The sequence below is a fragment of the Otolemur garnettii genome, unplaced genomic scaffold (assembly GCF_000181295.1).
Source record: "Otolemur garnettii isolate 467f Iridium unplaced genomic scaffold, OtoGar3 scaffold00046, whole genome shotgun sequence".
Classification (NCBI taxonomy): Eukaryota; Metazoa; Chordata; class Mammalia; order Primates; family Galagidae; genus Otolemur; species Otolemur garnettii.
Window position 1 is genome coordinate 12,035,552 of NW_003852441.1, and position 11,377 is coordinate 12,046,928.

Below are 11,377 nucleotides of genomic sequence, written 5' to 3' on the forward strand. Positions count from 1 at the left end.
TTTTTGAGACAGAGTCTTACTATGTTGCCTTTGGTAGAGTGCTGTGGCGTCACAGCTCACAGCAACCTCAAACTCTTGGACTTAAGCAATTCTCTTGTCTCAGCCTCCCAAGTAGCTGGTACTACAGGTGCCCCCCACAATACCAGCTATTTTTTTGTTGCAGTTGTCATTGTTGTTTAGCTGGCCCTGGCCAGGCTTCAACCTGCCAGCCTTGGTGTATGTGGCTGGTGTGGTAACTGCTGTGCTACAGGCACTGAGCCAGAATTGCACAGTTTTCTTTTCCTGCTCAGGGAAGAAAGCTGGCTGTCAAAGAATAAGCTAGATGGTCTTTGGGCTTAGGGAAATAACATGGGGCCTGTATATGAAGGAGAGGAGTCCTGCCTTTCCCCTCACATCCTCTGCCACTCCTTCCCCCCCTAGGGACCTGGATGATGACAGGGAATGGGGTGATGCACAACGGGACAACCATCCTAGATGAATATGGGCACAACTTGGACCGCCTCAAGGTGGGAGAGTGGCTGTACTACCTGCGCCTGCTCGTAGTGGTCGGGGAGGCAGGCAAGGCAGGGCTGATGTAGGACCAACCCAGGCAGGAACTCTGCCTGACTCCTCACTCCAGCCCCCCCTTCTTCCAAGGCAGGGGACACGGTAGGTGTGGTGCGACGGGAGGACGGAACTCTCCATTTCTTTGTCAATGGAATGACTCAGGGCCCTGCTGCCTGGAATGTGCCCCCGGGTGTCTATGCTGTTGTGGATCTCTACGGCCAGGCGGCCCAGGCCACCATTGTGGACGACGTGGGTGAGGGCCGGGCTGGGCTGGGGCAGGGGTTTAGGGTAGCCTTGGGGGGCCCTTGAGACCTAATGGGTGGTGTCCCTCTTGCAGAGGTACCTCCAATTCCTGAACCACTCCCAGAAGGGAATAACCAAGTGTCTCCAAGCTCCCCTTCCTCAGGGGCTGGGGGCTCAGACCTGCGCTTCCACCAGCTTCACGGCAGTAATGCAGTCATCACTAATGGGGGCCGCACCGCACTTCGCCACAACTGCCGTAGCGAGTTCAATGACGCCATTGTCATCTCTAACCGGTCAGTCTCTGGACTCTCAGGTCCCCACCTTATAATTACCCAGCCTCAGTCACCTAAGTAGAGCCTCTTTGGTCACCACTCTCCCTTGCAGGGCCCTGCGGGATGGAGAACTATTCGAAATTGTCATTCAAAAGATGGTGGACCGTTGGTCAGGCTCCATTGAGGCTGGTGAGGGGGCATCTATGTATGTGTTGAAGGGTGCAGGGTGCAGGATGCCTGTGGTCTAGAGGGCCAGCTCTGACCTACCCCTGCCTCTCCCCAGGAGTGACTGCTATTCGGCCTGAAGACCTGGAATTCCCCAACACTATGACAGACATTGACTATGATACATGGATGCTGAGGTTGGGCTGCCTGCTTTGGGGGCCAGCTTGGCAGGATTGGGTGGAGCTGGCTGGGATCAAGGAAACAGGGTTTGGGCCTCAGGTGGCCATGGGTAGTGGCTGACCTCAGGGATCTGGCTGCCTCCTCATTTCAATTCTGGAAAGCCACACCCAGCCCTGCAAAGGCTCAATCCTCTACCTCTTAGGGTAGTTACTACTTTTCCTTGGGAGATCCCAAGGATAAAGGAGATAGGACTGGGTCTCAGGCCCAGATCAAGACTCTAGTCAAAAGCACTGATGGTTCTGACAGGTAGAGACTGGGTAGGGGCCAGTGTGAAGATGAAGCTGGGAGACTGACTCATCTCTTCCATACCCCAGTGGCACAGCCATCATGCAAGATGGTAACACGATGCGCAACAACTATGGGTGTGACCTGGATGCACTGGGCACAGGTGCACGCATTGGCATGATGCGAACTGCCAAGGGCGATCTGCACTACTTCATTAATGGCCAGGACCAAGGCGCTGCTTGCTCAGGCTTGCCTCCGGGTAAAGGTGACTACTCTGTGGCTTTCGCCCTGCCTCCCTCAGCCTAAGCCATCCGAGCTGTGGGTTTCTAACCCCTTCCTTTATACTCAGAGGTGTATGCAGTAGTCGATCTCTACGGCCAGTGTGTCCAAGTGTCCATCACCAGTGCCACTGGCCCCATGGACAACAGCCTGGCGACAAGCAACACTGCCACTGAGAAGTCATTTCCCCTGCACTCCCCAGGTGTGACATCAGGGAGGGCAGGCAATGTGGGCCTGAAAGGTATAGCTTCCAAGTCAAGGAAGGTATTAAAAGATGGCTGGCTATATAGCTGCAGGCCACGGGGAGGGGACAGCCTACAGTGGCAAGCAGCCAGCCAGGGGGTTGGGACACAGAGCCTAGACACTTCCTGCCATCAAGGGGCCAGGACACTATAAGTTGGGCATGCTAGGTTTGGGAATGTGTCTTGTGGTGAAAAGAGATCTCAGGAGGCCCTGAGGAGTAATGGCATATATTGTCTTTATGTCCACATCACTTTTGTCTGAAAGCTTTGCTTTGTGTCCTGTTTGAAGCCTGCTGCTCCAATTCTACCCTTTCCTTTGGTGCCATCTTTCCACAGTGACTGGCGTGGCTCACCGATTCCATAATACTTGTGGCAGAAATGTCACCCTGGAGGAAGATGGCACAAGGGCAGTACGTGCAGCTGGCTATGCTCATGGCCTTGTCTTCAGCACCAAGGAGCTCAAAGCTGAGGAAGTCTTTGAGGTAGGCTGTTGAGATGTGACAGAGGGGGCTGCCAAGCCCATCAGCACAGGGCCAGTTACTATTTTCTCTCTCACAGGTGAAAGTGGAAGAGCTGGATGAGAAGTGGGCAGGCTCCCTCCGGCTGGGGCTGACTACACTTGCACCAGGAGAGATGGGGCCTGGAGCAGGCGGTGGCCCAGGGCTGCCTCCCTCCCTGCCAGAGCTCCGAACTAAGACCACTTGGATGGTGTCCAGCTGTGAAGTGAGGCGTGATGGGCAGCTCCAGAGGATGAACTATGGCCGGAACCTAGAGCGGCTTGGGGTGAAGCAGCTGGCTCCAGGGACGGGGGAGGGGTTGGAAGTGGAAGTCACAGGGAGGGATGGGCTTAGCATCTGTCCTTATCCCACCTTGTCTTAGGTGGGGAGCCGTGTGGGTGTTCGTCATGGGGCAGATGACACGATGCACATCTTGGTAGATGGAGAAGATATGGGGCCTGCGGCCACTGGCATTGCCAAGGTAGACCTAAGAGCTTCCTTGGGTTCTGGGAGTGGGGTTTAGGTCTTTTGTTGTTCCCTGACTTACTGGGTCTTATGTGCCCCTAGAATGTGTGGGCTGTGTTGGATCTCTACGGGCCAGTACGCAGTGTGTCTATTGTCAGTTCCACAAGGCTGGAAGAGCCTGAAGGCACCCATCCTCCTTCCCCCAGCTCAGACACCGGCAGTGAGGGCGAAGAGGAGGACAAGGGCGAGGAGCGTGGCCTGGGAGTAAGAGGCTGCAGCAGAGCCTGCCATGCACACAGATGGGCAATTGGTGGGCCACTGGGTGCCAGGCCTGTTTTGAGTTTCCTAATTGTCCAGCAGAGGCTCAAAGTCTGTGTAAACCCCAGTGGGGTGGGTCAGGCCTGGCATTGGCAACCCATGCAGCTCAGTCTCTTCCTCCACACCAGGGCCAGAATCAAGTGGGCATTATGCCTACAGCCCTCGAGTTTTTGGAGAACCATGGGAAGAATATTCTCTTGTCCAATGGGAACTGCACAGCCACACGGGTGGCCAGCTATAATCAAGGCATTGTTGTCATCAGCCAGCCCCTGGTGCCCCAGCTGCTGGTCCAGGTGGGCTCTGCCTCCTTAGCCCCAGCTCTTGTTCCAGAGGGGCCCAGAGACAACCCTCTCGGAGAAAGGCTTTTTCAGGTGGAGGAAAAAGAAGGCCAGCTTGGTTGAGCTTTCTGGACTTTTGTCCACACCCTGTAATGTAAATTAGTTGTAAATCAGTTATCAGTAAGTCTCCACTTGGTGACAGGTGAGGGAAGCACTAGGGAGGAGCTAGAGGAGTCCTAGGAAGATGATCTTATACATGGGAACAGGGAGAGCTTTCTAGAGAAGGGGGCCTTTCTGCTGCAAACTGAAGTGTGTGTCAGAGTTAACCAGGTGAAGGAAGGCCCTACGGACCAGAATCCTTGCAGAGGCAACAGCAAGATCAAGGCTCAAAAAGGGAAGGAACCAACTGAATTTGCAGCTTCTTTTCCTTCCAAGCATCAGAAAGGGCAACATCTGGTGGGTGCGGTGGCTCACACTTAGAATTCTAGCACTTGGGGAGGCTGAGGTGGATGGACTGCTTGAGCTCAGGAGTTCCAGACCAGCTTGAGCAAGAAGGAGACCCCATCTCTACTAAAAATAGAAAAATTAGCCAGTCATGGTGGCATATGCCTATAGTTCCAGCTACTCTGGAGCCTCAGGCAACAGAATCACTTGAGCCCAGTTTGAGGTTGCTGTGAGTTGCAACAGCATAGCACTCTAGTCTGGGCCACAGAATGAGAGTCTGTTTCATTAAAAAAAAAAAAAAAAGAATGAAAAAAGAAAGGATAGCATTTTAGGCCACAATCTCTGCCTAGCTAGGGTAAGGAGCCTGGCTCTTCCCAGGAGGCCATGATTATGGAGTGATTTTTTTCTCCCTTAGGTGCGAATAGACTTCCTGAACAGACAGTGGACATCTTCCCTTGTCTTGGGAGTCATCACCTGCCCACCTGAGAGGCTTAACTTCCCAGCCTCTGCCTGTGCCCTCAAACGGGCAGCCTGGCTACTGCGAGGCCATGGAGTCTTCCACAATGGTCTTAAGGTGAGTAAGGAAGCCATAAAGAAGGGAGAAGGCCAGACATCTGAGTAAGGAAGGCCTGGCCAAAAGGGAAAGTTGGGACCCTTTGCCCTGGAGGAGGGGGACTACAGATCTAAAGGGAGATAATAGTGGGCAGGCAAGGGTGTGAGTGCCATGGCCTGGTTGGCCTCAGGCTTGTAGTCTCCTCTTGTGTCCTTGCCATTGAGAATGTTACAGTGGGGAGAAACGGAGGGAGTTCTAGGTAACTGAAGTGGGAGTAGGGTGAGTAAGTATGGAGGGCAAAGCTCAGCAACTGGCAACCAGAAGCACAGTGAAGTAGGGGATGGCTGCTGTGGTGGGAGTCTGACTTCTGGAAGACAGTAGGTCTCTCCTCCTAGATCTGTGAGAAGTTTGGGCCAAATCTGGACACATGTCCTGAAGGCACCATCCTGGGACTGCGGCTGGACAGCTCTGGAGGGCTGCATCTCCATGTCAATGGGGTGGACCAGGGGGTGGCTGTTCCAGATGTGCCCCAGCCCTGCCATGCACTTGTGGATCTCTATGGGCAGTGTGAGCAGGTTAGTGGCAATCTGGGTGGGAAAGAGACTGTCCCTGGGAGTGGGCTGTCTGACCACCCCTCTCCCCTGCAGGTGACAATTGTGAGCCCTGAACCAGGGGCTGCCAATGGGAAGAGTACTGGAACCCAAGGGGACATGGAAAAAGCAGACATGGTGGACGGTGCGCCAGCCCAAAGGGATTGCTCCCACCTCTGCTCCCACCCCTTCTTCTAAATTTGTAGCCCAGCTCCTGTGACCTGTGCCCTTCTGCTCCCTCAGGTATCAAGGAGAGTGTGTGCTGGGGTCCACCGCCTGCTGCTAGCCCTCTAAATAGCTGCGAGTACCATGCCCTTTGCTCCCGCTTCCAAGAACTGCTGCTGCTTCCTGGTGAGTCCCACTCCTCTAGAACCCACCTCATTCCCAGGGCCAGGGCAGGGCTATGCTTAGAGTCCTGGAGACCAGTTGGAGGCTTGAGACCCAGGGTGGGAGTCATAGCACCAAGCCTGCTATTCACTCTCCCTCAGAGGATTATTTCATGCCTCCACCGAAACGTAGCCTGTGCTACTGTGAGTCTTGCCGGAAGCTTCGAGGAGATGAAGCCCATAGGCGCCGAGGAGAACCTCCCCGGGAATATGCCCTGCCCTTTGGCTGGTGCAGGTTTAACCTCAGGTACATATGGATAGAGTCATGCATCTGTCCTACTGATCTTTGTTCCCTTGTGAAAGCAGGGATTGTGGGGAGGGGTCCCAAGAGGGTACATGGAAGAAATGATAGAACTTCCTATCTAGGGGATGACCTTAGGAAGCTAGTGACCTTTGTCCTCTCTGCCCTGTCTGCCTACCTCTTAGGGTGAATCCCCGCCTGGAGGCAGGGACGCTAACCAAGAAGTGGCACATGGCATATCATGGGAGCAGTGTGGCAGCTGTACGGAGAGTGCTAGACCGAGGGGAGCTGGGAGCAGGTACTGTGGAGCAGGTAGAGGCAGGGTAGACTGGGTTCGGGGGTCACTGGAAGGAATAAAATGGCTGTCCTGATCTATTTCTCCTTCCAGGCACTGCCTCCATCCTAAGCTGCCGGCCGTTGAAAGGAGAGCCTGGGATAGGGTTTGAGGAGCCTGGTGAGAACTGTGCACCTCCTCGGGAGGAGCAACCCCCGCCTGTGCTGCTCTCCCCCTCCCTTCAATATGCTGGGGCTGAGACCCTGGCCTCCAAAGTGCAGTGAGTACACAGGAGGGGTGGGGAGAGATCTCCAGAGGCTCAGACCAAGATGGGAGGGAGGGGCCCACAGCCAGCCACTGGGGTCTTTGTGATTTGCCTTACCCTCTACCCTATCTAACCAGTTGTTCAGTCTCTATCTCAGCCCTTTCTTAACTCATTCATTGAACAAGTACTATATGCTCTCTTGGTGAGCAAAAAAGGAAAGCTGCTCTTGTGGAACTTATACCTGCTCCCTTTAAACAATTTTTATACATGACAAGTATTTAATATTTTTAAAGGTGATAAAAGTAAGTGCTATGCAAACAAAGAAAAATGATTGGAGTGAAGGAGTACAGTGGAGCAGGCATATTAAATAGGTAGTCAGGGTGGGCATCATAAGAAGGGGAGATCTGAACAAAGGCTGGAAGAAGGAACTGAAGGATGTAGCTGAGCAGGCTTTGGGAGGAAGAGTATTTCAAGCAGAACAGCTGGAGCTAAGTTCCTATAAGGTGAGGCAGTATTTCCTAGGAATAGCAAGGCCTGTGTGGTTTGAACAGTGTTAGTAAAGGGTAAGAGTTGATGGGCCAGAGGTCTCACTCCCCCATTTCTGCTTCTTGCCTGACAGATTCCGGGACCCCAAATACCAGCGGACACACCAGGCTCAGGTGGCATTCCAGGTGTGCGTGCGCCCTGGCTCCTACACTCCTGGCCCCCCTTCTGCCGTACTTGGAGAACCTCCTGACCCTCACTTCAGCCCAGCTGAACTTGAATGGGTCACTAAGGAGAAGGGAGCCACACTCCTTTATGCCCTGCTGGTACGGGTGGAATGAAGAGTGAGACACCACCACTACAAGCACAGTTGGGCTTTGGGCCCACGGACTCTGAGTAACGACTGCCTCCAGTTCATTCCAGTGACTCATGGCATGCACAGGTGCTGTCTTTGGCAGATGCGCAGGAGCACGTAGGCCGGCTCAGATTTAGATGGCAAGTGGCACATCTCCATGTGCCAGGGCCCAGAACACTCACTCTGATGGGAGAGAACTAGGGGAAGCCAGCTCTGGGCCCTAGGTAACCCTCTTCATGCACTGATTTGGGAAACATGACTCCCTATTACTCCCTTTTCCCTTATCACTTAATTTATTTCCGTTTTTGTTTTTGGTTACTGTGAATCCCAGAGGAGTCTCCCTGTGCCCACATAAAGCTGCTTTTCCCCAGGGGCCTGGGGCGGGAGCGGGGAAGGGCGGGCGCAAAGACCAAGGGGCCCTCTGTACAGTTGTTACTGACTCTGATTTCTAAGGAGCCAATAAATGCCGTCTCAGAACCTGCGCCTGGGCCTCTCTCGCGCGCGCCCCTCTCCAAAGCCCGCTGTCCCTCGGGCCGCTGGGCCAAGTTAGAAGGCTGACCGCACAACAGACCTCCCCTGCCACGGAGTTTGGGCGCCGCAGGCTCCTGTCCCAGCGCGCTTCCGCCCTTCCCTCTCACGCAACCCACGAGGCAGTCACTGCCGCCCCCACTCCGGAAGTTGTTCTGGCCGCCGGATGTGACGTAGGGGCCCGGGCGCGTCCGAGGGCCGCGAAGAAAGCGCAGAGGTGGGTAGGGAGGGGCGAGCGTTGAGGCCGGCGGGGAAGGAGGCGGGGGCGCGGACCTGGGGACCCTGGCGCCGCCCGCGCGCGCAGTGGAGCGGGGGCTGAGGCCTGGGCGGGCGGCGGGCACCAGGAACACGTGACTGGGAGCGGCGAGCGGGCCGCGCGGACAGGCTTCCGCCTCGGCCGGGCGCGGTGCCCGTCCGCTGAGGGCCGTCTCCCCCCACCCCGCCCCCAGCTGTGCGCCCGGAGGCCCGCAGGCCCGGTCTGAGGTCTGGCAGTCAGTGACAGAGCCGGGCGTCCACGGCCCGAGCGTCCCCGGCACCACCATGCCCGCGCTGCTGGAACGCCCGAAGCTTTCCAACGCCATGGCTAGGGCGCTGCACCGGCACATCATGATGGAACGCGAGCGCAAGCGCCAGGGTGAGCTGGGCCCAAAGCTAGGGAACTCTCGGCCCAGAGTGGCTCGGCTATCCCAGGGCTGGCCCCCCACGGGCAGACCTGTGCACCCGCAGTCGAGGCTAGGGGAGGGAATTAACAGCCCGTGGTGGTAGTTAAGAGGCTTGGTCCAAGCTCCAGAGCTCCAGAACCCTAGAATCCTTGATCTGGGAAGGACCTTGGAGAGCACCTGATAATAAAAAGTCTCTCTCCCGCACCCCCTTCCTTTTTGCAGTGATGGGGAAGCCTATCCTCTCGAGGAGTGTACAGGCATGCTGGGATAAGGGGCTTTGGATAGTCTTTGGTCTGTTAACATTTGAATAATTTTAACCACCACTTTGTCATTCTTACTGAATTCTCTAGAGGAAGAAGAGGTGGACAAGATGATGGAACAAAAAATGAAGGAAGAACAAGAAAGAAGGAAAAAAAAGGAGATGGAAGAGAGAATGTCACTAGAGGAGACCAAGGAACAAGTAAGCAATCCCTTGATCTCTCCCAGTTCTGACTTCTTCCTTGGCTCTCCTTGCCTTTGTGTTCTCTTACCTTCCCTTTCCCACCTTCCAGATCCTGAAATTGCAGGAGAAGCTTTTGGCCTTACAGGAAGAGAAGCACCAGTTGTTCCTGCAGCTTAAGAAAGTTTTACATGAGGAAGAAAAACGGAGGCGAAAAGAGCAGAGGTGGGAGCAGAGAACTAAAGATTCAAATGGGGGGAAAGTGGAATTGGGATCAAGTAACAAAAAAGAATTGCAGTTTAACAGCAAGAGAGAGGACCTGTCTTTTGACTCTGACCTTCTTTGCTTTCACTCCAGCGACCTAACCACTCTGACATCAGCTGCATACCAGCAGAGCTTGACTGTTCATACGGGAACTCATCTCCTCAGTATGCAGGGTGAGGAGTGAAGAACCACCTGACAGAATATGCCTTTCTGGAGGTTGCAGCCTCCGTTTTCAGCATCTTGAAGCCCCTCTCCCTTTTTAGGGAGCCCTGGAGGACACAATCGCCCAGGCACCCTTATGGCAGCTGACAGAACTAAACAGATGTTTGGACCCCAAGTGCTTACGGTGAGAAAAGTAGGATTGCATGTCTAACCCCAGTTGCATTTCCCTACTTCCACTTGGGCATCTTTGCCACCAGTATTCAAACCACAAACATATTAAAACACTCTCATACAGGGGAAAATGGGACATATAGAGATGTACACAAGTTACTGAGTTTCTGTTCTCAGGAGTTTTGAGACAGAGTTCTCATTCTCCCTTGCTTAGACCCGGCACTACGTGGGCTCAGCAGCTGCTTTCACAGGGACCCCAGAGCATGGGCAATTCCAAGGCAGCCCAGGTGGTGCATATGGGACTGCTCAGCCCCCACCCCACTATGGGCCCACACAACCAGCCTATAGTCCTAGTCAGCAGCTCAGAGGTGAGTGACGGAATGAAGGGGGGTGGGGTTCCTCAAAGCCCAGAGAAAATGTTATAGAGCAAAAGGAGGTCCTAATTAATGCCTGTGCCTCCTGCCTTTCTCAGCGCCTTCAGCGTTTCCTGCAGTGCAGTACCTATCTCAGCCACAGCCACAGCCCTATGCCGTGCACGGCCACTTTCAGCCCACCCAGACAGGTGACAACACTCCGTGCAGGAGCCCTAGCTCCATGGGTTCTCTGTATGTCACTCTCTGCTCATGTCACATACCTTTCTTTCCCACCTAGGCTTCCTCCAGCCTGGTGGTGCCTTGTCCTTGCAAAAGCAGATGGAGCACGCTAACCAGCAGACTGGCTTTTCTGACTCAGTGAGTAGGGAACCTTGGGAGGTGATGGTTAGGGCTATACTCAAGGGGGCCATAGTACACCTTAGGCCCTGACTCTTGTTCTCTGCAGTCTTCCCTGCGCCCTATGCACCCACAGGCTCTACATCCAGCCCCAGGACTTCTTGCCTCCCCTCAGCTCCCTGTGCAGATGCAAGCAGCAGGAAAGGTAAGGATAGTTATCAGTTGTGAGAATCTCCATGCTACCAGAAAACGGGATAGGTAGGAGAGGTGGCCCATATCATCCAGTATTTCCTTCCTTTTAGGGGATGGCTATCAGTAAGGGTATTAAGGGGAAGGGAGTATGTCTGCTGACAAAGCCCTTCTTTTGTCATCACCACCAGTCGGGCTTTGCAGCCACCAGCCAACCTGGTCCTCGGCTCCCCTTCATCCAACATAGCCAGAACCCAAGATTCTACCACAAGTGACCATCAGAGTGTATCTTCAACATCAAAATCCCTACCCTCCTATGGGTGATGGTGCCCCATGTGTCCCAGGTGAATAAAATCTACCTGCCACTGCCCTTGGTTGCTGCTGTTTGTGTTGCCTCCCACCTAATTGTTTGGAATAGGCCAAGGGTGTTTGGTAGGCCAAGGGTGTTTGGAGGGTGGGGGGGATGGCTGACAGGTCAGCAAGTCAGAGATAGTCCTCAGAGGCAAAGTTCAGTCTATTTCTGGCTTCCAAATCCACCTTCCACTTAGCAAATAACCATTTGAGTTAAGGGCTTCATATTAAACTTGTAGTTTTATTCAGGTTTGATTTTAACAAATTTGTCGGGGAGAGAGCCCACAGGAAAAGGTGAAGCCCATGGGGGCAGGGCCCTCCTGGATGCCTGAGGAGGGGACAGGTCCCCTCCCCTCTCCTCCTCTTCCCTCCCCATCTAAGGGGGTTTGGGGAGAGAAACAGGGGAGGGGGCTGGTCCCCAGTCTGTAGGGGTAAAGGGTAAAGGGCTATGGAGAACAGGGGACCAGACCAGGAATAAGTAGGGGAAGGACACAAGGACCATTTGCCAGAATCCACAGCTTTCTGATTCCAGATTGAATT

General features: G+C 54.3%; 3 protein-coding genes across 5 annotated transcripts in view; 2 read left to right on the forward strand and 1 right to left on the reverse strand.

The window, feature by feature from the left end:
* Positions 1-7,841, forward strand: part of NEURL4 (neuralized E3 ubiquitin protein ligase 4) — a 13,112-nt gene extending 5,271 nt beyond the window's left edge. The window contains exons 9-28 of one of the 2 annotated variants that reach the window (XM_012806011.1): positions 368-506; positions 637-799; positions 884-1,082; positions 1,174-1,250; positions 1,345-1,423; positions 1,781-1,956; positions 2,041-2,172; positions 2,549-2,694; positions 2,771-2,995; positions 3,092-3,190; positions 3,277-3,438; positions 3,621-3,785; positions 4,630-4,788; positions 5,163-5,342; positions 5,415-5,502; positions 5,601-5,708; positions 5,846-5,990; positions 6,170-6,282; positions 6,373-6,538; positions 7,143-7,841. In XM_012806011.1, coding sequence (XP_012661465.1) covers positions 368-506; positions 637-799; positions 884-1,082; positions 1,174-1,250; positions 1,345-1,423; positions 1,781-1,956; positions 2,041-2,172; positions 2,549-2,694; positions 2,771-2,995; positions 3,092-3,190; positions 3,277-3,438; positions 3,621-3,785; positions 4,630-4,788; positions 5,163-5,342; positions 5,415-5,502; positions 5,601-5,708; positions 5,846-5,990; positions 6,170-6,282; positions 6,373-6,538; positions 7,143-7,347 — 2,926 coding nt within the window. In that variant the 3' untranslated portion in view covers positions 7,348-7,841. The remainder of the gene's footprint in view (positions 1-367; positions 507-636; positions 800-883; positions 1,083-1,173; positions 1,251-1,344; positions 1,424-1,780; positions 1,957-2,040; positions 2,173-2,548; positions 2,695-2,770; positions 2,996-3,091; positions 3,191-3,276; positions 3,439-3,620; positions 3,786-4,629; positions 4,789-5,162; positions 5,343-5,414; positions 5,503-5,600; positions 5,709-5,845; positions 5,991-6,169; positions 6,283-6,372; positions 6,539-7,142) is intronic. The other variant, XM_003791160.1, reaches the window with a different exon arrangement.
* Positions 7,842-7,903: 62 nt separating this feature from the next.
* GPS2 (G protein pathway suppressor 2) lies at positions 7,904-10,856 on the forward strand. The gene is made up of 11 exons (XM_012806010.1): positions 7,904-8,106; positions 8,339-8,523; positions 8,902-9,011; positions 9,103-9,215; positions 9,348-9,427; positions 9,518-9,600; positions 9,802-9,955; positions 10,060-10,149; positions 10,239-10,318; positions 10,407-10,502; positions 10,678-10,856. The coding sequence occupies exons 2-11, from the start codon at positions 8,430-8,432 to the stop codon at positions 10,759-10,761; spliced, it is 984 nt and encodes a 327-aa protein (XP_012661464.1). The 5' UTR covers positions 7,904-8,106; positions 8,339-8,429; the 3' UTR covers positions 10,762-10,856.
* A 202-nt stretch (positions 10,857-11,058) lies between these two features.
* The window catches only part of EIF5A (eukaryotic translation initiation factor 5A), a 5,545-nt gene continuing 5,226 nt past the window's right edge, over positions 11,059-11,377 (reverse strand). For both annotated transcript variants that reach the window (XM_003791166.2, XM_012806012.2), the window contains exon 6: positions 11,059-11,377. This exon is cut by the window's right edge and continues 323 nt beyond it. The gene's annotated coding sequence lies outside the window, so the exon portion shown is untranslated.

Bases quoted from the DNA above. Each gene is read 5' to 3' on its own strand.
- GPS2 (XM_012806010.1), top strand. From the start codon at position 8,430: ATGCCCGCGCTGCTGGAACGCCCGAAGCTTTCCAACGCCATGGCTAGG. The intron at 9,012-9,102 runs GTAAGCAATCCC...CCCACCTTCCAG, and splicing joins TAGAGGAGACCAAGGAACAA to ATCCTGAAATTGCAGGAGAA. The intron at 9,956-10,059 runs GTGAGTGACGGA...TGCCTTTCTCAG, and splicing joins TCCTAGTCAGCAGCTCAGAG to CGCCTTCAGCGTTTCCTGCA.